This window comes from Siphateles boraxobius, unplaced genomic scaffold, assembly GCF_051911475.1.
Source record: "Siphateles boraxobius isolate OS27281-9 unplaced genomic scaffold, OSU_SipBor_1 37, whole genome shotgun sequence".
NCBI lineage: Eukaryota > Metazoa > Chordata > Actinopteri > Cypriniformes > Leuciscidae > Siphateles > Siphateles boraxobius.
In genome coordinates this window covers 4,668,495-4,695,848 of record NW_027508997.1, presented here as the reverse complement: position 1 = coordinate 4,695,848, position 27,354 = coordinate 4,668,495, and the positions used below count along the sequence as shown (strand labels likewise).

Genomic DNA, 27,354 nt, shown 5'->3' with positions numbered 1-27,354 from the left:
GTAACAGCGCGCGCGCCTCCGCATCCCCTAGATACCACTTACTACACACAATAGCCTTTTTTTCTCTGATTTTGGAAACTCGATCGACTTAAAATGCTTCCAAGATCGATGGGTTGGTGATTCCTGTAACTGTTTTACGGTCAATGACAAGAGTAGCTTACTAATCAGCTGTCTCACGAACGTAACCAGCACATTTATCCCCACATAGCAAAGCCATAACACAGCAAGGGAGAAGAATTAAGTTACATGAAACAATCCAACTACATATTTTACACCACTGACAAGGGAAAAGTCACTACTCACGGTGTTTATGGCTAGCTTCTCGCTTTCTGCTGCTTCTCTTTCAAGGTTGTGACGAAACGCGCTCTGTAGCGCTGTTTGTTCGCGTTCGGCTACGGTAGAAACATGAGGTCACAATATGGCGACCTTCATAGAAGGGGATTCCCGTGCCTATGTAGATATAAATGTCTCATTCTAAGGTAATAAAAACATTACGGTTTATTAAGTAAGTTCTTTATACACCACTGAACACATAGTTTTGGATGTCATATTGCATTTCTGTTAATAGATACTCAAAATCTTTACACATTGCACCTTTAAAACAATTGTTTTCAAAAAGTCAAACAACAGCGGCATATAGCCTAAGTTATTAACCATTAGACATTGTTCATATGCGTCTTTCGTTATTTCAACTCAATCACCGAAACAATGTTCCTCCATGTGGTTTTTGCGTACACACTGTCATGACAAAAACAGATCTGACATCTGAGTCATATGAGCAAAAAAATCAGATTTGGGCCACATTTACCTGCAGTTTGAATGTAGAGCTTTAGTAATTTGTGCATTATCATTAGAGGTCAGAATCAGAGTAAAAAGAGCTTACACGATGGAAACAGGCAATATTTAACTTTTTTATTTATATTCACTCAATGCCTTTTGTAATAAAACAAATTGCAAAAAATGCAGACCAGATGCTTTTTATATGCTTAATTACAGAGTAAAACGTTCAGTATATAACACTGATCCTACAATCATCACAACGTTTATATTTAAATTGCACAGTCCCTGTGCAGCATTAAGGCACAAATGTAAAAAATGCAAGTGTACACATTTATTGCCAAAAATAGAAATGAACTTGCACAGGATGTAAAGTGGGGTCTTCATTTGTAATAATCCCCCAGACATTCACTAAACCAAACCAGCAATTTAAAAGAAAAAAAGAAGACCTAATCTCAATCTCAATCCATGCTGCGATCGTGTGTAATCTCTTTCAGGCATGACTGTAGAGACTGTAGCCCAGATGGATAGTGATATGATTTATGATTATCAGCATGTCATGTCAGTGTACTCAGGTTTAAACCACAACAAAAAATAGAAACCCACAATATCTCATGTTAATACAGGGTTTCGGATACTTTAAATGTGAAAGTGTTATGAATGATTTATTAGAATTCCTGAAAACAGAATAGATCCGAATTAGAAAATGGACAGGAAATAGGGATAGGGATAGGAAGGGAAAAGTCAGCATTGTGAATGGCCAATAGCACTCTGTGGAAGCCCATTTTTGAATTCTTTTTCAGGGGTCTGTCTCAACCCCCACTGCACATGATGGCATGATTTCTCTTCCAAACCAACCATGCACCCTCTGTTTATACCCAGCAGCATCAAGGTCCCAATATACTTCTAGCAAAATCAAAGAGCAGACTGGTGTGACGTAATTTCAAACAAAATCAGGCAGAAAATTAAGTTTGTTTGGATTTTGTTCAAAACAGCTTGCCAAAGTGAACTTTCCGGAAAAATTACCTTTGGCTGGTAAATGCCTTCGAACTACCATTGGTCCGTGGTGATTATGTAATAGGTAGGTGTGGCTCTGTGGCTCCGCCTTCTTTGACATGGAAGTCTTCTCTGGTCCAATATCTTCTGTTCAGTTACAGTCCGTAGAGTAAAAACATGAATACACTGAAGAGTGACTTTATAGTAGAAATTGAAGTTGTAATTCTAACTGAAAGTAACATTTTCTGTGTTTAATACTGTAAAGCTGCTTGCTTTAAAGCAATCTATTGTATAAAGTGCTATAAATAAATGTGACTTGACTGGAGTGCTGAATTGCAGAGCTGAATCAAGCATATTAAGAGGGAAGCGTGCAGCTTATTCATCAAACATTTTAACATATTAATCTAAAAGCTGTTCCCAGCAGCGTAGGGATGTTCTCAAACAGTACACGGCTACAAAGGTATTTCAAAATTCTTTTTCCCACTGAGTGAAGAATGAAAAGGAATTTTGCCGTGAGTATATCAGGGCCTTTAGAGCAAACGCATTTGGTATCAGGCTGCTTTCAGTCTGTCTCTTGGGTTCTTGGGAACTTTGACGATGAACTCCATGGGGTCTTTGGCCTTGTTACTGAAAGCCCTCCGAATGGCGTCCACCGCGTGCTGATGTGTGACACCTTTGAGGGACTCTCCATCTACTGACATCAGCTCGAATCCAGCCTACACAGAGAGAGAGAGAGATTTCTAGTTCAGATTGTTAATGCAGATGTCTGTTTTTCTGACACATCCCTGAGTATTCCTGGCAGAGTGCAGACAGAACGTGGTCTGAATGGCAGGAAAAAGCAGATGCTGCAGGCACAGGATGCCTCTCATTTCCTTTGTTCTCCTTCGTTAATACCTGTGAATGATCTCATCTGGTCTGCTTCAGACAATGCGCGTGTGTGTGTTTATGTGTGTGTGTGTGTGTGTGTGTGTGTGTGTGTGTGTGTGTGTGTGTGTGTGTGTGTGTGTGTGTGTGTGTGTGTGTGTGTGTGTGTGTGTGTGTGTGTCAAAGCCCTGCCAGTGAATGACATCAGCTTATTATACTTCAGAAATGGATGTTTTTCTCTCTAATTGAAACCACTGGCAGACCTGAAGCACAGATGTTTGGGTCTCACAGGTCAAAAACACACGACATATCCATCAGCTCTTTTCTAAACTCATTCTCTTATCTCTGACACCGCTAACAGTATAAACAAAGTTACAAATTAGGGGGAACAGTCAACTTAGAGTGAGCAGGAGCAAATTATATACAGCATTCTCTAGGTGTGCATAACCCAAAAGTTAAACACTCTCACAGATGCAGGAGTGTGTCTTTGGAATTATGTCTTTCCTGCCAGGAAAAAAGTACAAGTGCAGCTGAGCTCACAAACGCAAGTTTAGTTCAAAGTAGGCACATTTCCTCAGTCACGATCTCTTACCAGGATGCACCTGTTTACTGAACTCTCTCTACACCCATCCTTAGAGGTTAGGGTCTGTTTTCATGCTCTCCGTCAGTCAGATCTAACACTATTGTCCCCTTATAGAGACATTGTATTTCTCTGTGCATTCTCGCAAAAATAAAAATGGAAAACACTTCTTATTTGGGCCAAACTGATAAAGCTTTCACTTAGTGTACCCAATGTTTAAATATATTTCACAGATTTTCTAATTAAAATTTCCATTTTGGATGTCCCATAAGGACAGAACATTATAGAGTTCTTGTTGAAATAAACGTTGTTCTTAAATGGATAGTTCATCAAAAAATGTAAATTCTCACCCTCATGTTGCTCTAAATCTGTATGACTTTCTTTCTTCTGTGAAACAAAGAAGACTGGAAGAAGAAAATCGAAAGAAAATGTTGGTGACCACTTATTTCCAATGTATAGACAAAAAATATCTTAAAATTAATTTCTTTGTGATTCACAGAAGAAAGTCATACAGGTTTAGAATGACATGAAGGTGAGAATATCGTTTTTATTTTAATTTTCATTCAGAATTCTAATCAAAAATCATTGCATTTGGTCTTGCTTTGTTCTAGTATGCAATGCCAATTAATATATCATGTTATAAAAGGATGTAAAATGGGTTGATAGCATTAATTCACACTAAAATTAAAGTTACTTACATAAGTATTCTTACAATATAGCACATAATTGTACACAAAGATTATTCCAGTTATGGTAAGTGAACCCAAATGTAGAACAGAAGAACAGAACTACTTAAGAGGCATTATGAAGAGTATTTCAAAACATTACACTTGTTTTTGCCCCTTTATGGCCGTTAAGGGGCCTAAGATTTGTTTAAGCTGACATTCCCCTTCAAATAGCACTTACATTAAGGAGACCGCAGGGACATAATCAGTCTTTTCTTTATGCCATCTGCCTTTTTGACTTAAAACAAATCACCAAAGCATTCTATGGTTATAGAGGAGTCATTTATCAGTGGATAGCAGTGTACTTCACCTTGTGTGTGAAGAGAAAGATGATGACTCAGGAAGGAGTAGAAATCAATGGGTCTCATTCACTAAGCATGTGTAGGCCTATGCACGAATTTGTGCATGTAATCTGTATGAACAGTATGTACATGCGCGTATGTTCAGCTGGCTAATCAGAGGTCTGTAATGTCTGTATAAAAGGTGTTAATTGAGTTTGAAGTTGTTTTGAGAATGGCACTCTTGGCACTGCTTGAGGATCTTGCTGAGCATGTTCTCAGGAGAGAACGCATCTTGAGTGTCATGTTTGCTGAGAGTGACGAAAGAAAAGGGAGAGCAGAATTCCCTTAATATGGACATGGTTTGGGTGTGTTTTATGTAAATTATTTACCTCGGGCATGCTGTCGCTCATTTAGAATACTCCGAATTCATCAACATTAGAATGAGGTTAAGAACAAATTTATGAGAAGTTAACGTGTTTTCATGAGAAGTTCAAATGTGCATATAAATACGAACAGTGTACGCAATTATTAATGAATGAGAGCCATTGTGTTTAGCACACCAACAGCTGAACAGAAACTTTAGAATATTTTCAGATTTTGAATCTTCAAAGCCAAATGCTTTGAATGCTTATAGCTTTGGAAAACTGTAGCTTGGTTAAAATAATAAAACTATCTTTTGACTGTTGATCTTTAGATTTCGCCAAATTGGCCATTTTGATCTTTTCTAAACAGTTGGCAAGACCAGAATATTATAGTGACTGGGATGGGCTCTTTTTACTTAGGCCAGTAGGCAACCACTGAGAATAACCACATAGTCAATTCACCTTTTCGTGGTTACTCCCCATTCTGCACACACACAGTTCAGTAATTAGGTGAGCTACAAGCAAATGAACGCCTGGAAATGCAAATAGTGACAACCGCATTTCTAATGTGTACAGAAACCGAACTGAACAACTAGTTGTTAATGACGTGCATCAGAGACGTGTCTCTCTTCTGTATGGGCGATGCAAAAAATCACAGGGAAAGCGGTACGAGCCTTGACTCATTCGTGTTGTCAGATTTGTCTAGAAAAACACTGAACAAGTAGCCTAGAAATCTAGACGCACCCTAGCGGCAGCGAAAATTATTTCGCAGCCAGTGTGGTCTAGCAACTCTCCATAGGCTTTTGAGCTGGAAAAACCAAAAACTGGTCGGGCCAATCACATCGTGTATAGAGTCGGCGGGCGGGCTTAACACAATGACGGCACAGTTCATGACGTTCCGCGTGATTTCCATAGGTGATTTCCCTGCTACTTGAAAACAATGAAGATGCAGCGGTCTTTCGAATCGGCTTTGGCCGCGACTCTGGAGGACTTGGAGTTAAGAGAACGTCACTCTTAATATATCAATTAGCTCCGCTGGTGGAAAAACTCATGGGACTCACTCATCCACAACCGTTCGTTGCTCTGGTTGGTTGTAGTGCTATCCTATTGCGTGCAGAGGGATTTTGAAAGGTAACCGTTTATCCCGCCCCTCGGATTGAGGCATGTCAATGGAGAGTTCCCAGACCTAACATCTTGATGTAGGTCTGGCATGCCAGGCTACTGAACAAGAGCAAGCCCACAATAAACCAAAATGATAAATCCAAATGCTTCATGCTGACAATAAGACCAAAATATCACAACCCGTACCTGCTCACTTTAATAACTCTTTAAACACAATCACTTTATGAGCCAAGCTTAAACAATACGGACAGTACGGATGACAACGTTGCCAAAACGATACCTATTCACACGGATCCACGAAAACGACTAAAAGCTATGTATTATGATGCCAGGCCAGTAGTTGGCGATGTCACTTTGTAAAGAAGCACTACCCGCCTATAGACTGAACACATAATACACATGTCGTCATCGTTTTCACAAATTCATGTTTTTGTAGTTTTAGTTTACACGGAGACGATAACTCTATCGTTTTCAAAAACTTTGAATCCTGTTTTCAGACTCCCAAAACACTGTTGTCGTGTAAATAAAACGCATAAAATCTTTTCCGTTTTTAGTTGAAAACTGTGTCATGTAAACAGCACTTGAAGCAGCCTTAACAAGCATAAACAAAACACGACACCTCCTAAACTGCGCTAAACTGTAATTATTCTTTGGTCAGAACAGCAGATAACAAACACGCAAGAATCAGTCATGTCTGTATAAAAGGTGTTAATTGAGTTTGAAGTTGTTTTGAGAATGGCACTCTTGGCACTGCTTGAGGATCTTGCTGAGCATGTTCTCAGGAGAGAACGCATCTTGAGTGTCATGTTTGCTGAGAGTGACGAAAGAAAAGGGAGAGCAGAATTCCCTTAATATGGACATGGTTTGGGTGTGTTTTATGTAAATTATTTACCTCGGGCATGCTGTCGCTCATTTAGAATACTCCGAATTCATCAACATTAGAATGAGGTTAAGAACAAATTTATGAGAAGTTAACGTGTTTTCATGAGAAGTTCAAATGTGCATATAAATACGAACAGTGTACGCAATTATTAATGAATGAGAGCCATTGTGTTTAGCACACCAACAGCTGAACAGAAACTTTAGAATATTTTCAGATTTTGAATCTTCAAAGCCAAATGCTTTGAATGCTTATAGCTTTGGAAAACTGTAGCTTGGTTAAAATAATAAAACTATCTTTTGACTGTTGATCTTTAGATTTCGCCAAATTGGCCATTTTGATCTTTTCTAAACAGTTGGCAAGACCAGAATATTATAGTGACTGGGATGGGCTCTTTTTACTTAGGCCAGTAGGCAACCACTGAGAATAACCACATAGTCAATTCACCTTTTCGTGGTTACTCCCCATTCTGCACACACACAGTTCAGTAATTAGGTGAGCTACAAGCAAATGAACGCCTGGAAATGCAAATAGTGACAACCGCATTTCTAATGTGTACAGAAACCGAACTGAACAACTAGTTGTTAATGACGTGCATCAGAGACGTGTCTCTCTTCTGTATGGGCGATGCAAAAAATCACAGGGAAAGCGGTACGAGCCTTGACTCATTCGTGTTGTCAGATTTGTCTAGAAAAACACTGAACAAGTAGCCTAGAAATCTAGACGCACCCTAGCGGCAGCGAAAATTATTTCGCAGCCAGTGTGGTCTAGCAACTCTCCATAGGCTTTTGAGCTGGAAAAACCAAAAACTGGTCGGGCCAATCACATCGTGTATAGAGTCGGCGGGCGGGCTTAACACAATGACGGCACAGTTCATGACGTTCCGCGTGATTTCCATAGGTGATTTCCCTGCTACTTGAAAACAATGAAGATGCAGCGGTCTTTCGAATCGGCTTTGGCCGCGACTCTGGAGGACTTGGAGTTAAGAGAACGTCACTCTTAATATATCAATTAGCTCCGCTGGTGGAAAAACTCATGGGACTCACTCATCCACAACCGTTCGTTGCTCTGGTTGGTTGTAGTGCTATCCTATTGCGTGCAGAGGGATTTTGAAAGGTAACCGTTTATCCCGCCCCTCGGATTGAGGCATGTCAATGGAGAGTTCCCAGACCTAACATCTTGATGTAGGTCTGGCATGCCAGGCTACTGAACAAGAGCAAGCCCACAATAAACCAAAATGATAAATCCAAATGCTTCATGCTGACAATAAGACCAAAATATCACAACCCGTACCTGCTCACTTTAATAACTCTTTAAACACAATCACTTTATGAGCCAAGCTTAAACAATACGGACAGTACGGATGACAACGTTGCCAAAACGATACCTATTCACACGGATCCACGAAAACGACTAAAAGCTATGTATTATGATGCCAGGCCAGTAGTTGGCGATGTCACTTTGTAAAGAAGCACTACCCGCCTATAGACTGAACACATAATACACATGTCGTCATCGTTTTCACAAATTCATGTTTTTGTAGTTTTAGTTTACACGGAGACGATAACTCTATCGTTTTCAAAAACTTTGAATCCTGTTTTCAGACTCCCAAAACACTGTTGTCGTGTAAATAAAACGCATAAAATCTTTTCCGTTTTTAGTTGAAAACTGTGTCATGTAAACAGCACTTGAAGCAGCCTTAACAAGCATAAACAAAACACGACACCTCCTAAACTGCGCTAAACTGTAATTATTCTTTGGTCAGAACAGCAGATAACAAACACGCAAGAATCAGTCATGTACCGTACACACATGGAACGATAATTTAGGGGACTCACTAATGAAACTTTAAAGTGTGTACATGACCTTAGTCTTAGCAACCACCAAGCATCACCCTAGCAACAACACAGAACACTATAGCAACCAAAGAGTAATGTGATAAAAAAAAAACTTAGAACGTCTTAGCAACCAACAAGCATTATCCTAGCAACACTCTAAGCTAGCCATGCCTTAGCAAATACTGGGAAAGTTGTCAAGCTACCTCATTGGTGGCAAGTTTTGCCTAGGCAAAATGTTGAAATGTAGTAATTAAACTGTCATCTGTATTTATAAGCTGAAGAATGACTGCTTAGATGAAGACAACAGACTATAATCAAGATGAAAAAGTGCTGGACTAATTACACATGAGCTGAATGAGCAGACTCTGTGGAGCCCCAACACATACACAACACCTGACCTCCGTCTGCCATGCGTGTCAGCAACGTTTGATAAGAGGAACGTGACTGCAGACGATGTGTGATAGAAACCTGACCTCCATGCCACTGGAGCACACTTGCTGCTCAGATATTTCAGGTATCAGTTAGACAACAGGAACAGGAATTATGTCAACAGGGCGCTCCACACTTTCCTCTGCAGGCCTGATAATCTGGAGAGCTCAGTGAAGATAGTCATTCAGAAGAGCCTTTCGCGGCTTCAGGGTGTGACAACAAGTGAATTGAGTGGAATGTGAATTAGCCAGTCTTTGGAATGAACGGGAATACCCAATAGTCTTTCACACCAAGCCCAGATGGAGGCCAGAGATGAGTGGATGTTCTTGGCAAATGAAGGGTTTTGAGCCTGACACCAGATCTCCTGAGTGTGGCAACACAAGCCTTTCTGAGCAGGCCAGGGAAGTGCTGTCACCTGATAGGCTGTGATCTACAAAGATACGTCTTCCTTTGACAAATACACCAACACACACACACACATGGGATTCCAGGGTTTTAACCTTGCATGCGAGGTCACAGAGGTGCCATTGGTATTGTGCCCTCACCTGCTTTGACCTTTATCCCTTATTCTGCCTCACTTAGTAAAGATGCAATGCTCCCTGGATGTTGTTTAGTAGGGATGTGGCAAAGCCCAATTCGGAATTCGGAAAGGCATGGAAGATGGATAACGCATTGATGGGGTAGTCGGTTACATTACAGTACATCAGATTTCACTTATCACGTGAAGATGGTAATGAGAGATGACTGACAGGCGGATGTTAGAGTTTTTGGTGCGCAACAGATCCTAATAGTGTCATTAAGCGAAGCACACAATACAAGACTGAAGATTGTTTAGTTCATGTTGTATTCGAGACTAGCTCATTCAAGTCCGAGTCAAGACCAGTGGAAAGAAGAGGGTTGTGTCCAAATCAAGACAGAGTCCATGTGCTCCCGAGTCAAAAGACCATATTTTCATGGTCTTGGTTTTGTAGTGGACTTGGAAACGTGAACTTGACCCTCTTCTGGTATTGGGCTTAAGTCAGCCTCAACCCTCTCCTTGTCTCGATCTCAAATAAGCTGGTCTCGACTACAACACTGCTTAGCCTACTGTAGCTGAGGCTATATGAGGAGGAGTTACCTTCAGAACATCACTGGTAGAGGCCGCTCCTCCTGGAAAGATCTTCTCTATCTTCACCATTGGCTGTACCTTTGACTCAATGCCACCTGAGATGCTTATTCCTGCACAAAAAAAGAGTAAAAATCATTAGGCTATACAAATGTTAACCAATGACTTGAGTTCTCTTAAGAATGTGCATGAAATAAAACGATTGGTATTACCAATCCATCTACATATTAGATGTTATTTTATTGTTTATACTGTTTACTTTGATGCATGTAAAAAAATAACTGATCTTATGATCGTTCCATAAAAGTAACAGATTCTGATTCCAGTTCAAACTAAACAGATGTATGCCAGCTGAACAACTGTCATTGAGATTAATGGAAATTATGATGTTTAGTTTTCTCCAACTCCATAGTACACTGTCTTAAAAAGGGAGCGCACTGTATTACTGTTGGCTTACTGTTTGCACTGGGCAATTCACTGCCATCTTCTGGCAAGGAGAGAAGAGGAACTGAGGGAGAATCTCTTCTTTAATAATAATTTATCAGTGATTATAAAAACTTCTTCATTTCCACAAAGAATTTTTTATTCTGTCAGGGTACACTAAGGAATTGTGTGTCAAGAATGAATCACATGCTTTGCAAATCTACTGTATTAATAGGCTTTAGTCATACTATTACTCAGAATTAGAGATCTCAACAAACCACTAACCTTAAGTATTTAATTTATACATAACTCATCCAGCACTGTTTGTGTTACTGACATAGATGACATCTAAAATTGGCTTTCTGGGAAGGGATTACTTTTCTAAGTTATCAAACTTATAATTTATGCCCAGTGAATGATAAAAATGTCATGACTCACAATAAAAGAAGGACTCAAAATATGTCTATAGATCAGAATATAACAGAGACTTGAGTTGGGAACTTGGGCCAGTAAGAAACCACCTAGCAACCACCCAGAACACCATAGCAACAAGCATAAAGCAAAAAAGCATAACTTGGCATCCACCAAAACACCACAGCATTGTTGCGGGAACATTTGCATGGACAAACTGCATTAACATTTAATTACAAATGTTAGTTCATTTGAGAAACATTTCCATATAGCAAGGATACAGTGAATCCAAGTAACTCACCCAGGGACTGCTTGGTCTTAGAGATGGAAACCTTGGTTAGTTCATACTCCTGCTCTGGTTGGCTTTCTGAGTGTCCATTGACTGGTTCTTTACAGTCCTGATCTGAGCTGGGCGTAAACACCTGGGTCAGTGGTGTCCTGCTTCTGTGACGTGCACTCATTACGGTATATTTGACCTCTTTACCATTCTGAGATTTGTCTGTTTTCGTTCTATGTCCATTCCTATAAGGGGATCTTCCTCGCTCTGGGACAGAATCACCCTTGCTAGATAAAGAGTCATGGTGTGATGTCTGGGGAAAACTATTGTCTCTTCTCTGGGGGGAGCGTCCATGGCGTTCTGTGCTGTGAGGGGACTCTGATTGTGGCCATCCAGATCGAGCAGGGCTCAAGGAGCGATTACGAAGCGAGTCTGTGATGTAGGTGTCCACCGGTACATCCAAGAGAGGTGTGAAAGCCCGAGGAGGAGGAAGTCGTCCAGTTGGTAAACCTGCCAAACGCAGTCGTTCCATATCTTCAATGAGCTGCCGTTCTCTCTCCAGATCCTGCACTGGCTGAAGGTGGAATCCACCCCTGTAATCTATGAGAAGAAACAAGAGGATATTAAAACCATTTCCCATACACTCTTACACAAGTTACACATATATAACATGTGATTTGTAAATGTACCATGGTTGTTTGGACGTATTAATATTATTATTTAATATTTTATATCCAGTGCTGGACAAGATTAATCGCGATTAATTGCATCCAAAATAAAAGTTTGTGTTTACATAATTATTTTGTATATTTAAAAAATACACACACATGCATGTATATATTTAGGAAAAATGTGTTATTTATTTATAAAATATTTATATATAATACAAATTATGTATAAATATATATATTCAATATATACAGTACATGCAAATATTTCTTAAATATATTTATATATACGAAATAATAATACACAGTACACATTATGTACACACAAATCACGCTTAATCGTTGCCCAGCACTAATTAAATCTAAATGTTTTTTAAAATATTTTTTCTTGAATGTGTCATCTATTTTGCGATATAACAGAATTACATGTAGACATTTTTAAATGTGGCTAAAAATCTCAAAATATTTTTGGGGGCTGACAGATACCAAGGTACATGGTTTTGCCATCTGATATCATCATTATACCATGGTAGCACCACAGACACAGGCAAATTTATAGATATATACATACAATCGAGAACATTCACACACAAGATCCTCCTCCCACAAACATTATGTACAAATGGTTCAGCAGCATTCAAATTCATTTACATCTCCTTAAATCCGTGCAGATGTTACAAAACCTCGCACACACACTTTCCCTTTCATCCAGAAACGTGAGTGACAATCACACATTCATATCCATTGAGTAAGCAGCGGTGTGGCGTTGCATACACGCACATCTCGCTCAGATTTCAGGGGCCTCTAGCACAGAGAGTTTTGAATTACTCCTCAGTGGACGGTACAAAGGGGCTGCATTAAGCTTCAGACCAGCGTGGGTGGATGCTTGAAGGTTAAACAATGCAGGGCGCCTTTCTTGCATTTCAGAAACGACTTCCATTCAAAAGTCAGAGGCACATGCAGTCCGACACTGTGCACAATCACAGCCGGTACTGTGCGCTCCTTGGTTAGAGGTCAGGAGGTCATGCAGTGTCAGCAGCAGCAGAAAGAAACAGGCAGGCTATTTGCCAATAAGACACAATAAGACACTCTTTTGGCATTGATGCATGTTGATTACACAAATGATGCATTGGTGTCCCAAATGGCAGCTTACAATGATCAAAACTTCACACTCCTTATAAAAAAAAGTGATGGTAGGGTACAGACACAAGGGCTGAGAGGGATTGTGTGTGTTTTTGGGTGCGGATTAAATATCAGCAACAGGAAATTTGTAGTATGTGAATGATTTTCAGGATATGAAATGGCTAGTGCAGAGGAGAGTTTGTGTCTTCTGGTTATGTAATTTCCTATGGGGATCAATCTAAGGACATGACTCAGCACTGGAAACAGTGAAAACAAGCAAGAGAATAAAGAATTTGACCTTCTAGTTCACACCAGCAGGGATGTTACCTGGGATGGGCGTTATAAGATGGCGACGAGGTGTTCCACCATGACGAGGAGATCTCAGGACAGGAGACCTCACTGAAAAAACAAGATTTCTATATGATATATATTATATGATATATTACTATACAGTAAAAACTTTAATGCTTGACATATATACAGTTGTACTCTACAATATGGAAAACATCAATAATACAGAATAAGTAAGTATCTAAACTTTGACTGCAAGTGTATAAGTACTAAAATGTGGCAGCTAAAATGTAAAAAGCTAAAGTTTCAAGTGAAAGGTTTTCTTACCAGAACGGCTTTTTAGTATGTCATAGGCTTCAAGCTCAAATGGCAAAACCATACTGTCAAAACGGCCCTGATCTGTGGGAGGGATGATCATTCTGCATAAAAGAAAGTTAGATGTTAGATGCAAACACTGCTCACAAGGCAAGTGACAGCATGTATGGTGTAAACACATGTGGCATGAGTTATGTGAGTGAAGTATTACATAGGCTGACAATGTAACACTCCTCACCTGATCTCTCTCAGCAACAGAAGCTTCTCAGGCTTGTCCAAGATGGCCAGCAGGGGGCGCACCAGATCCTCAACCACACGCTCAACTAGAAACTAAAGAAAAGGTGGAGGAGATGCCCTAGTTACATAGTGAACATTTGGAGTCAAGCGATTTAGATCATGTGTAATAATCACAAGCACTGGGATCAGTCTCGCCAAATTTGTCTAAAGCATGAAGCATTCTTGCAATTAAGGGTCACACGCTATCAATAAAGTACTACACAGCTGTTTTAAACCGTAGCTAATGTCAGGATAACTCCTGAATTGATATCTGTGTTGTAGTGACCAAGTGTGGCACTGTTAATAGAGCTTGGATGATCTAGAATCATAAACTAGTATCATAAATGGCAAGGCAAATTCACATTTTATAAGCATGACCTGCTGCCACATTGATTTGCCAGAAACATTTGGAATATGGATAAAGGATCTGTATAAAGTCATAAATGAGACATTTTCCAACTCAGCAGACTTTTAGCTGACTCACCCTTTTACAGTGTCTCATGACTGCAGCCACCTCATCCTCATTGAGAAGCTTGCGAGCCATGTCCTCCAACATGGCCAGGGTCTCCGGGCTGAGGAAGGCGCTGTGCTCCCTCATCCCAGCACGAGTCTCTCTGGGAGAACTCAACAGGTTAATTATAGGTCGACCTCGCTCTTTCCCTGAGGACACAAGTGCTAGAGTCAGTCTACAAGCTCTGACCGCAAGTAAAGGTTTTATTTGCATAAACATAACAGTAGTTAAAATAGCCATTTTATGTAACCAACTGCCAATATGAACACTATATTGTAGTGTTACAAGGTTACAACATTACAAAAAGACCACTATCCTTTGTTACTATGTGCTTTGAATTTGCAAATCTGACTGGCTGACAAGCTGTGAATAGCTTGGAGTTTTCAATGCGTTTCTAAGTCTGTCTCTGTGTGTTGCTGCAGTAGTCAGACTCTGTATAGAAGACAGCAATGCAATCCATCATTAGGTGAGCAAAACCACAGGGATCGGACTCAAGGCCACTCCAAGTAAATGAATGCAGATCCATGTAAAGTAACGCAGCTCTCTGATTTAGCCTATTTAAAAACTTATTATACTGCTTTCTGGCTTCTCAAATGCAAATATCCATCTCTGCCCTTGGTCTCAGTTATTCCTCAGCTATGGTATCCACAGAACGTGGACTCATATGTGGACTCACCCGGTTCGTTATCTAAATGTTTCGGGGATTTGGATCTTCTTCTGTGTCCGTCCCCTGTGCCGGTGTCCTTCCTGTCTCTAGAAGACGACCTTTCCCTCCTGCGTCCACTCTTAAAGAGCAAGCTGACAAAGGTTTTGGAGCGCTGCAGGGTGCTTCCCTCCTTGTCTATCTTGTCCTTCTGATGTTTCCTTTTCTTCTGCTTGTCCTCTGATTAACATTCAAACAGAATCGTGTAAAAAAAGACCTCCAGGCATAGGAGTTAAATTAGAAATTTGAACTATATTGAATAAATAAACATTATATGGAAAGCACCAAAGTGATAAAATACATGTATTATAGGTAGCAAAGTTTGCAAGTTCAGTCCTGAGTGATGGTGACCCAGAAACTGGAGTTTCTGTTTCATTGCTACTGTGCATTGCATAACTGCATAATTTAAGGCCATTCCTTATTGCTATCATCTGACTTGTTTCAATTGAATAGCATTTACACATCAAGGTAGTAATAAATATTTTTTATTTATTTGCAACTACACGTAAACTACTCTCATTGGAGTATTAATAGGCTGTTATGTTAGGGTAAGGGTTAGTTAGTTGAATTTAGTTGAAGCAAAGTAACTTATAGTCAGTAGAATGTCTGTTGGCGGTGCATGAAAATAAAGTGTTAGCAGATATTAAGCAGACAATCTACTAATGCTTTAATGACTGGGAGTTTTCATGTAGTTGAAAAGTTGCTTATAGTTAGTAGCATGTCTAAAGTGGACGTTGAAATAAAGTGTTACATTTTTTAAATTCATTACATTTTTAAATAAAAATTTTATGCAGATACATTAATGAAAATTATGGGAAATTTAAAGAGCCCAACACATCAAATGTGGGGGGAAAAACAAGAAATAAGAATTTGTTCAGTTGGCCGGAAGTGATATTAGTATTTTTCTCACACACCTATCGTTTCACTTTGAAAGACATCAACCGGGGTTGTATGGATTACCATCATATTTACTTTGAGTGGTTTTTGAAGTGTCAACTTTGGAGGTCCAGATAATGCATGCAAGCTATTATATGGATTCAAAGATGGATTATTTTGTGTTCATCTGATATCTCGGATGGCATGAGGGTGAGTACATGATTTTTGGGTGGAGTATCCCTTTAATAAGTTGTAGGAACACATTTTTAATTTATGGTCAAGTTACCGGGTTATACCGGGTTCCATAGAAAATGTGCCATGCAAGTTATACAAAAAAGTTAATGGTGCTAAAATAGGCTTTAGTTCTTATTTTCTTATTGAAATACGACCTGGACATGTTTCGGTGAGATTCTCCCAAAGAGCCTGTTATGTGAATTTGTGATTGAATGTATTTGTTAAAGGCTACAAACCCTCCAGTCATTTATCTCAGTGTGAGGTATTAAGCCTGGCAAATAAAACAGGATGATATACACTTTACTGTGTGGATTTTGAGCGTACATTTCTCATGGCATCAGATTCTTCAGTCTGAACCGTTATTCTTTCACGGGGAGATCCCATGCAGTAATCCTGATGTATTATGCATTCCACCAAGTTCATTTAAATTCAGAGATACAATGGCAGCACACTGCTATATATTTGACAAACAGACGCAGCAGCGTGGCTCTAAAGGTCAATTGCTGGTTTTCGACAATGCATTTTCTATTCTGAGCCGAGCTTCCACAGCATGGTGTGTGTATCAAATAACCCAAGATCCTCATCACTGATCTGGTTGTGACCTTGGGCCCGGGCTCTACAACTAAGATATGAGTTACATCATTGACACAAACAGAGGATGGCCTTGTGTAGCTCACCTCATTTTGATTCACAGCCTCTTTTTTTTATCTCTTCAAAACAGCCTTACTATACCTGACACAGTGATGTGACTCTGGGATCTGCGGATGGGTTTCCGAGGCTTGCTGAGAGCCATCAGGACTGCTGTTTTAGGGGATTCCAGAGTCTCTTTGTCCCCAGCAGAGAAGGTCCTTGTCCGAGAGTGGCTGGTCCCACTCCGGATCGCAGTGTCTTTCAACAGGACAGTTTCGCCAACTGTTCGGCTGCTTTCTGTGGTTATGACCCTACTAGATCTTGATGTGGTGTCAAGCTCCTGTGGGTCAGTCTGCATGGCAGTCTCTATCCGTTCACAGCTGGGCCTGCGTGAGCGGTCCTCAGTGGAGATACAGACATCCACCATCTCTGAGCCGAATACAGGAGGGAACATGACCTGCGAGAGGCCGCTGAGAGAGCTGACCGGCGTCCCGGAAGAGAGAGAGGAAGTGGAGGAGTAGGAGTCTGAACCCTGGGAGGAAGAGGGCTGCCCTCCATTAGACACTAAGAGGGAAAAAGAGAGACTTTAATGTAATATTTTTAGAGACTGGAAATCTGTTGTCCACTTCATTACACTTGAGAACTTATATGTACACTACAGTACAACACCAGTCATGCCCATTCAGCACACTCAGATTTTGAATGCAACAGCTGCCATCTATCTTCAATGCAAACACAATTATTTGTATCTTTGATAATTAAGTTACACAGTAGTTGATGGGGAAAAAAGGGCCTGTATAAAAAGCTGTGAAAATCATCAAAATGACCATCTGACATATAACAATGAACCACTAAGTTGTTTAAAAGTTTTATTTCTTTTTTATTTCTTTTCTTTTCTTTTACTTTTCTTTATTTCCTTCTAAACCAAAAAAAATGGTAACATATATATGAAGTGTACATATTCAATTATTTAACATAATTTAATCCACCTAAATACATTGATTTATAACAAACAAAAAAATTGTAATGTGTTAAATCAGGTAGAAAGAGTTATTTAAGGTAACAATTGCAACGACTTTTTAAAGTGTGCAGGGCACCGAATAAGTGGTACCCCTTATAAAAAATACATTAAATATAGATTGATTGATACATAAATAAAAGCATAACAAAATAAGAAACAGACATGAAGTCTAAAAGCCTCATAAATATTAAAGAAAGTCCTAATTCACGTTTGAATATGAATGAATATTATATCAATGTCACTAGTGTTAAATATGGAGCAGAATTACATGAGCTTCTGTCCTGCAACCTAAATATCCCTGAATCACCCTGATGCTTCAAACAAGCACAATCCCAGATGACTTATCCAAATATGAACATTACGGTTTAATCCGTGGCTATTTTCATACACCAACCATATTAAATGGAAAACGGAGAATCAGAGGGCAATGAAAAATCTGGCTTGGCATGTGGCCGCTTGGTGTTTAGCTTTAATCTGGAGATGGACCATCCCAGTGCACACCATCAATTTAATTATGAAAATTGTGTTTCTAACATAAGATAAAAGTGCAAATGAGTGGGTCACACAAAGCATGTAACCTATCCTTTAATACATGTAACATACAGTAATTAGATATTAAATAGTCAGGTTTAGAGGGTAAAGTTGACATACATTTATTAAGCCAACTGTACTCCGCCACCATCTCCTTGTATGCAGGATATCGGCCAGCCTCCTAGGACAGGGTATTACACAAGACATAATCACAGTCAGAAAAGGATATACAGCCTTAATTACATGCATACAAGTTCAAATGTCCTGTGTTGGATATAATTCATTGTGCAAATTACATGCAAAGTATAAACAGACTAAAAAATTACTTAAAACAGCATTTTACACTAGTTCCACTAGGAGGATATGACCTAATTTTTGATGCCCAAGATGTACGCTGACCTCACTATGGCCTCTCATGAAGTCACAGTAAGTTTGTTCCTCTATAAACATAAACAAGCTTGAACACCATTAAGATGATGGTAGGTGGCAGCCTCATCTGCCTTGTGGGAAAATATGTCACTGTGAGGACAGATATCATACAGGAGCTGGATTCAAACAGACTGAAGCACAGTTTAAAACACATCCCTTTCTCCTTTTGTGTTGATCCTTGTCAGACATTTTCACACATTGTCACTTAATTTACCACCAAAAGAGCTCACACTTACACTTACCTAACAAAGCAGGCATTTAGCAGCCCAATATACTAATACCGCCGCTGCAGGTTCAATAGAGCCTTGCCATGGGGGCAATGAGAAAAGGCCATAAAACGAGGCTTTTTGCTGATTATAACTTGATCCCTAAGGCCTGGTGAATAATGCACACCCGCTGGCTGTTTTTCACAGGTGGAACCTGAGCTCTGCCTGAGTAAAGCGAGCAACCAGGAATGTGACGGCTAAATGCCAGCTGTCTGCTTTGCTATGCTTTCTCACTCCCAGACGCAATAAGAAGCTGTGTTGTTTAACATGCTGTGGAGGCAATTAATATGCCAAAGCACTTTGGAAATCATTTGTCTTGATGAACTAAGATGTTTTCCACAGATAGAGCATCAGAAGATGCAGAAGATGCATCACTCAAATATGACATTATTCTTCATTTCTATTTTGAAATATTTTGTAATTCTATCTATCTATCTATCCATCTATCTGTCTATCTATCTATTTATCTATCTATCTATCTATCTACCTATCTATACAGCAAAAGTCTGGGGTCAGTAAGATTTTTAAATGCATTCAAAATTGGTCCCTTTTGCTCACTAGATTAATTTGATGGAAACTAAATACAGTAATAATGTGAAATGTTATTAAAATTTAAATAATGGTTTTCCATTTGAACATATTTTAAAATGTCATTTATTCATGTGATGACCAAGGTGAAGTTTCAGCACTCTTCAGTGTCACATGATCCTTCAGAAGTAATTTTAATATGCTGATTTGCTGCTCAATTAACATTTATTATTATTATTGTTAATGTTGGAAACAGTTGTGCTGCTTAATATGTTGTAGAATGTTCAGTATTCTTTGATGAATAGAAAGTTCAAATGAAGAACAGTGTTTATTTGAAATAATGATATTTTGTAACAGTAAAAGTCTTTACTGTCACTTTTAGTCAATTCAATGCATTCTCAATTAAAGTATTAATAAAAATAAAAATACTGCCCAATCTTTTGAACGGTAGTACACACAGAGACATATACAGTATATATAGACATGTAGACATATATATTTAGAAAGATTCTCACCTTGATGGTCAGCATCACGTGAGTGTGACTCTTTAGCACTTCTACTGCATTGCTGTGTGTGATGTCCTCAAAACTCACTCCATTGGCTGCCAGAATCTGATCGCCCATTTTAATTCCATTTTGCTCCGCCAGGCCACCAGGGTCCAGCCTTATCACAAAATCAAACAAATCATCACATGAATAAAGTTAAACAATTAGCCATAACATCTAGGCAACCATGGTCATATAGTTTTTAGACATGAAAATGTATGCCCCAAATGCCTGGTCATTATGTCTTACTTTGAGACATAGATGCCCAGACCAAACTCTTTGCCACCACGGATGTTGAAGCCCAGGCAGTAGTCATCTGAGGTTGTGTAAAGGTGCACTATTCTGCGCAGGGCTCCATCTGAACTGGCCTCTGAAGGTGTACGACCACTTTCTTCCACTACCATCCTTCGGTGGATCAGATCTACCCTGCATACATATATATTTAATAAACAAATAAGTTACACAATAATCTCAGACATACAACAAAATAACAAAAATTCAAAGGTTTGGGGTCAGTAAGATTTACTTTTTTTCTTTCTTTTATTATTTTATTTACCAGGGATGCATTAAAATGTATCAAATGTTGTTGTGAATTTGTCACAGAGCTACAGTGTTCACACTTTGAGGAAATCAACCTACACATGGTTTACTTATAGTTGTCTCTGGATATTAAGTTAAGACAGAAGAAAGAAAATACACTAGCAAACACACATAAACATTCAGGTGGACACATATACTTCTGTAATAAACTTGCTTGCTCAACTATTAGTTAATGAAATGGCTGAGAAGACCACTGAGGTAACTCTACCACCGCTGTATGCTGAAATAGTAGCTCAAGGAAAAGATAACAAGCAAAGGCCAAGAGTCACAAGGTTTCCACCTCGTTAGTCAAGGCAGGGGGGCGGCAGCCCATCACTACACTCTCCTTATCTTCTCTGTTCAGTCATTCTTATTAAACCCCATAATTCAGCACATCTGCAACAAATACATAAGGTACCAGTATTTCAAACAGGCCACCAAAAGAACCTCTAAATATTCAAGGACAAAACACACTCTTCTGTAATGAGTTAGTCAAAGGGTCAAAGTAAAAGTGTAGCCTACTTGAAAACCTCCAGGAGGCTTGTGGAAGACAGGTCAAGCTGCCATACAAACATATACTTTTCTTGCTGACTACTAAAGGTCACATTGGTACATTTTATTAGTTATTTTTATAGCTATGAAAATAGTAAGAATTACTTTTTTTTTCTCAGTAAGCTTCAAAGGGGGCCACAGGATGACTTAAAATTACCGAATAATATCAATTATATATAAATATGACCTGTATGTTATTATTGAAGGAAATACAGAATCAGAATCTTTAATATTCTAGAATCACATGGGTAATTAATTTTAATTTAAGAATCGTAGCTAATTAATATAAAGGTACACTATAACTTTTTTTTGTTAAAAATTAACTAAATTAAAATATTGAGTCAATAAATCGCCAATACTTCTTTCAAAACATATTTTTGTCTTAGCCTGATTCACTATGGTAAGCCTATTATAAGTGCTTATATTTTAGACTGGGTGGGTTGGTGCTGGCTACTTTAACGCATGTATGGTGTGGGAGTGACATAGGTTAGTTGTCACAACGAGCAAGAAAGGTTGACATGGAGGACATTAAATCTCAAACCTCCGGGAATCACCGATTTAAAAAAAATGTAGAACAGAGGAGAGTCTGCTGGCAAAAAGAGAAACTGATAAAGCTCGTAATAAAACGAGAATCAACATTGGCTTGGCTTTTCAGAGATGGAGAACAAAAATGTTCTTCTGCAAAATGCATGCAGTTTTGATTTTTACTGTTAATAAAAAGTTGTTTTAAAATAAAAAGCAACATTAATGGAATTATGGCAATGTGAAAAGCAGGACGAGATTACTGATTGACACACCGGTCTCGTATCGCTCACGGAGGAGCTTTGGAAGCATAAAAAGAGGAGCGACGACAGTGAAGGACGAGAGGGGACCAGGCCTGGACTATTTATGTTATAATTTGTTTATATGTGGCAGCAGTCCTCCGTGAGGGGCTACCGCCTTTACTTTTGTTTTGCATTTATTTTATTTTGGATTATTAAAGTGTGTGAACGTTCGCAGGTTCCCGCCTCCTTCTTCCCATAACAACAAACCGTATTACAAACAATAATATCAGAGAGAATATCTTTGTCTTTGAATAAATGTGTTATACAATGGGAGGCCTTGGGAACCACTGGTGCAGAAGTAACATTACAGCCTGATAGAATGCTCAGCCTGATAGAATGTGCATAGCCTGATATAAAAACATACAAAATAGCAAATCAAATTCAAATGATGACATCATATTTTTAACCACTTACCATGTAGTCTTCTCTTTTGAATAGCGGATACCAGGCACCTTCCCCACGCGTCGTACCACCATGCGCAAACGATTGTTTCCCGTCAGGACTTTTACCGCACTGCTCATGGTGATGCTCTCCAGACTTATGCCATTCACCTCGACCAGCTTATCCCCAACACACAAGCCTGCTAACTCTGAAGTGAGGAATGAGGACACAAAATGATGGATATGAAACTCATCGATTGCTTATACATATATACTTGGTTGTAAGATGTTAGAAAAATTTTGGATGGAAATCTCAGTCTTGTGCCATCATGCATTATTCTGCTGTCAGGTGTACCTGCAGTGCTGTCATCCTCCACCTTGCTAACAAAGATTCCAAGGCCGTGTTCAGAGCCTCCCCGCACACTGAAGCCCAGCCTGCCATCCTCACTTTTGTCCACAGTAATTGTGTGAATGTCTTCACAGTCATCCCCACCTACAGTGCATGACATCAAACACAAATAGAAGGAAACTCTGAGAACAAATTCTTAATTTAAAGCACAAGTTCTTTCATTACAAATTCTTAATTCAAAGCACAAGTTTTTCTCCTCAGCAAAAAGGTTTTTTATAATATAATATAAAGTCTAGAACTACAATAACCACCCGATTTCTCTCAACATGGGGACAGAAGAGATGTCAGTCAATAAATGGGAAAAGTAACTCAGATATTTTGTTGTAAATGTAAAAGTAATGTGTCACTTTGCTAGAAAAGTAATCTGATTACATCATAGCTGTCAACATTGAACATTGAAAATAAGGGAGATTTCCCGGAATCCATCCCCAAAATAAGGGATTTTTTTACACGATTCTTACCCACAAACTTTTAAAAAAGCACTAATCATTAACAGTGTAAAGAGTTTATAACTACATAGGCCTACATATAGTGTTTGTATGTATATATATGAGAGAGAGAGAGAAAGAGACAGTGTGTGTGTGTGTGTGTGTGTGTGTGTGTGTGTGTGTGTGTGTGTGTGTGTGTGTGTGTGTGTGTGTGTGTGTGTGTGTGTGTGTGTGTGTGTGAGGTAGAGAGAGACAGAGTGTGTCTGTGTGTGTGTGTTAGGGCTGTGACCATAACCGTGAGACTTCAAGCCGAAACTGCCCAAGCTTGTACGTCTCACACAATCAGAGCGTAAAAATACGTGATATTTTACGGGAAAATACTAAAACGGGAAGACAGCGGGAAAAGAGCTAAAATACGTGAGAAACCCGGAAAAAACGGGAGGGTTGACAGCTATGGATTACATACTTAATAGTGTTACTTGTTACCCCAAGCACTGTGGCCGATAATCAATAAATGGCAGATATTAAAACTGTATATTATATAGTGTTTTTATTTATTTATTTAATCTAAAACAAATGTTTTAAAATGTTAAATATCCAATATTGACTGATACGAATTACCGGTAAAAAAAAATATATAATAATAAATAAACCAGTTCTCATGAGAAAGTTGGCAATTTCATATGAATTTGTATGATTTGATTTGTACAAAAACATGATTTTTAGATCAAAACTAAGCCTTCATGGCGAACAAAATATGATCATATGAAATAATACGAATTTGCCACCAATTCGACCAAACTTAGATATGTGAATTGCCAGTGTGTTGGTTAGCTGCATCTATAACATATGAAGGTGCAAATGTTTGTTGGAGACTCACCATCGACAGGCGAATTGATGATGATGACCCTGCCCATAGGGGAGGAAGATCTCACTCCTCTCTGGCGCTGCTGCTTCTTGTGCAGGTACCGCGGTAGAGTAGAGGTGCCCGAGGGCCCTGGTTGGGCACTGGGATGAGCCCCATTCGTCATGTCTTTGCGTGCCGTGTCAGACGAATGAGCCATGGCAAAGTGCCGACCTCCCCTCTGACCCTCATCCAGGGTCTGAGCTCCTAAAAGGAACACGGGTGGAGCAGGAAAACTAGAGGTCCGGTGGGTCAATGCCAGTCAGAAGAATTACAGTCCGCAGGATTAGTTCCACAAAAGGAAACTCTGCTGCAATCATGCAGGAAGAAACTGCGATGGATCCAGCATTGTTCACTTTAGATTACATATTGTGATGAGTGATTTGATCCGAAGGACTCCAACATAATTATAATAATTTCATAAAGCAGCTGATAAACAAATTCTATTATCCAAGCAGTGGCAACGCAAAGTGTATCCGTATGTGCATTGTTCGGAAGAGAGCTTCTCAAAAAGAGAGGATGTATAATGGTGGCTCAGGTCTTTTTGTTGAGTTGAAAGTCTGCTGGTTAGACTGGGGCATCGGGCTGGAGTCCCTCCTCACGGCCAGTGGAGCTTTGCTTGGCAGGAGTCAGTCATCTGGTCATCCCAGGCCTCAGTGTCTCACCTTTACCTGCCAGTGATCCAAGACGACAGAGAAAGATCTGTGAGAACACAGCCGTGCAATGAGTAATTTCCCATGGGAGGTAAAGTGATATCAGCAATTATTGCATTCTGGAAAGCTAAGGGTTGCACTGTTTCCACAGCAAGAGATACTGAGCTAATGTGGGACACTAATATGTTAGGACCTGTTTTTTGTTTTGTTTTTGTTTTTAGCCCAAGAATGCATAAAGGGTGTTGCATCCGCAATTTTTTGGTAATTGCCTTGGGTATATATATTAATATTATATACAGTATATATACACTTAATGGATTCATAATGAAAATTAAATTAAAATTGGCTTATTATTAGTATTACTATTTCATTTTTTTCTTCATATTTTGTTTTGGAAAATAAAAGACACTTCTGTGTTACTAAATGTGTTTACATCACATATGTTTCAATCCTACATTATTCCAGTCAAAAGTTTAGACACACACACCTGACTGAATTAATGTTTTGTATCATGATTGAAAAAATACTTGCAATTGAAACAGTGAACGAAAAGCAGGCAACAAGCATTATGAGTACTTTGATAATCATCCCAAGTAACACCTCATAAAGTTGATTGAAAGATTGTCCGGAGTGTGAAAAAAAATGTCTTATTATCAAGACAATGTTTGGTTGAGTTTAAAAATTCTAAATATCTTTTAGGATTATAAAATGTGTAAAAACACCAATAATAAAGAGTCAGTAGGTGTGTCCAGGTGACCAGTATGAAACATCTTCCCTCAGAACAGAAGAAAGCAGTGCAGACTTTTTGAGTGAGATCTGCTGCTTCTCTCTGGGGGAACGAAAGTGTATAATCAAATTCCTAAATTAATCCATCACCCTTGAAGTAACGATAAAAACAGAATTAATTCATTTTCCTTAAACAAATCCACTGTATCCAAAACGCGTCATCTTGACCCCCTAAGCGTTTGTGTCAGTTTTTGTGCCATGCATTCTATGTTTAAGATAAGAACCTGATGTTGTCATGTTGTTACTCATAACAGGAGTTTGGTGACACACTGACTGTGTCATCATCATCAGCACCTCGGACAGCGACAACCAACAGGTTGCGTAAAGCGTCAACAATATAAGACAACATTCACAAAGATAACGTGTTGACTTGCTCTTCGAGAGTAAATAGCCTAGTTTAAATTATTCTGGATGAGAATATCTCACAAATGTACAAAGATCATTCAGTGAAATCCTTAAGCAACAGATGCAGTCAACAGGTTAGCAGGAAATTATTTGCATTACCAGTAAGATTCATTCTGAATAAAACTCATTTACTTTAGTTACTTAGTCTGTCGTTAATGTGATGCCTTAATGCAACAAAAACAAAGTTCGATGAAGTAAAACGCCGTTACCTGTCTCCATGTTGTGCCGCATGTCCTCACCTGAGACAAAGACAATATTAGCCTCCTTTAAGCCCGCCTCTCGGGGCAGGTGATTGGATTATGGCGCAGCTCAGAACGACACTGCACAAACTCATTTTGACCAGTGGTTGACAATCGTCACTCATAGCATTAGAGTATTATATGAACAGTGGTCTTGTGGAACAAGATCCAATTAAGTATCACGTTGGTCTGCAGTTTAGCGCGCGTTGTCATCAGTCAACTGAACCACATTTCAACTAGTTGTATGCTTCTCTTCTTTTTGTGATTAAATTATCTATTTTGATTACATATTTGCAATTATGAGTGTTTGCTCTACTGCCAGAGAACTGTCTTTTGATCAAATTGTGAATGTGGATTTTTCTTAAGGATAAACTGTAATTGATCCCCTTCATAGCATCAAGGATATTGGAGCATCTTTCATGACACTATACTGCCATTTAGTGGTCATTTAACAATATTGCTTTAAAGGGATAGTTCACCCAAAAATTAAGATTCTGCCATTACTCACCCACGTTCCAAACACGTAAGACTTCCTTCACCTTCGGAACACAAGTGAAGATCTTTTTGATGAAATCTGAGAGCTTTCTGTCCCTCCATTCACAGCGACACAACTACCACGTTGACGATTCAAACAGTTCATAAACATAATGTAAAACTAATTCATATTAATTGAGTGGTTTAGACCAAATTTTCTGAAGAGACATGATCATTTTATATGATGAACAGATTGAATTTAGGCTTTTATTCACATATAAACATTCATCAACTCACACATCAGTTGAGGTAAAGGGGAGTTCAAGCATGTTCGCTTTAGCTGCAAGAACCATCGAGGTTCACTCTCGTGTGTTACGCACACGTTCTATGTTTGCTGATCAATGTTTATATGTGAATAAAAGCCTATATTAAATCTGTTCATCAAATATCGAGTCTTTTCAGACAAACCACTAAATTCATATGGATTAGTTTTACGATCTCTTTATGAACTTTTTGAAGCGTCAAAGTGTTAGCTGTGTAGCTGTCAACGAAGTCAACCAAGGAACAAAGAGCTTTTAGATTTCATCATAAAGATCTTCATTTGTGTTCCGAGGATGAACGAAAGTCTAACGGTTTGGAACGAGGGTGAGTAAATAATGACAGAATTTTATTTTTTGGGTGAACTGTCCCTTTAATTCTTAGCTC

At 39.0% G+C, this 27,354-nt stretch overlaps 1 protein-coding gene across 2 annotated transcripts; it reads right to left on the bottom strand.

The window, feature by feature from the left end:
- Positions 1-480: 480 nt before the first annotated feature.
- Positions 481-26,212, bottom strand: pdzd7a (PDZ domain containing 7a). Of its 2 annotated transcripts, none has more exons than XM_077197188.1 (16): positions 26,146-26,212; positions 24,069-24,763; positions 22,707-22,844; positions 22,386-22,560; positions 20,266-20,442; positions 19,987-20,134; positions 18,369-18,429; positions 16,799-17,260; positions 14,930-15,136; positions 14,227-14,402; positions 13,705-13,796; positions 13,479-13,570; positions 13,188-13,259; positions 11,095-11,670; positions 9,972-10,072; positions 481-2,489 (listed from the first exon to the last, which is right to left on the bottom strand). In XM_077197188.1, the coding sequence occupies exons 2-16, from the start codon at positions 24,250-24,252 to the stop codon at positions 2,325-2,327; spliced, it is 2,826 nt and encodes a 941-aa protein (XP_077053303.1). In that variant the 5' UTR covers positions 24,253-24,763; positions 26,146-26,212; the 3' UTR covers positions 481-2,324. The 2 variants fall into 2 exon arrangements, with proteins under 2 accessions (XP_077053303.1, XP_077053304.1); XM_077197189.1 differs by having other exon boundaries at positions 24,069-24,794; positions 26,146-26,177.
- Positions 26,213-27,354: the final 1,142 nt, after the last annotated feature.

Coding starts and splice junctions, on each gene's coding strand:
- pdzd7a (XM_077197188.1), bottom strand. CDS start 24,252: ATGGCTCATTCGTCTGACACGGCACGCAAAGACATGACGAATGGGGCT. Junction 10,073..11,094: donor TAAGACCAAGCAGTCCCTGG/GTGAGTTACTTG, acceptor TTTTTTGTGCAG/GAATAAGCATCTCAGGTGGC. Junction 2,490..9,971: donor CTACCAGTGATGTTCTGAAG/GTAACTCCTCCT, acceptor CTCTCTGTGTAG/GCTGGATTCGAGCTGATGTC.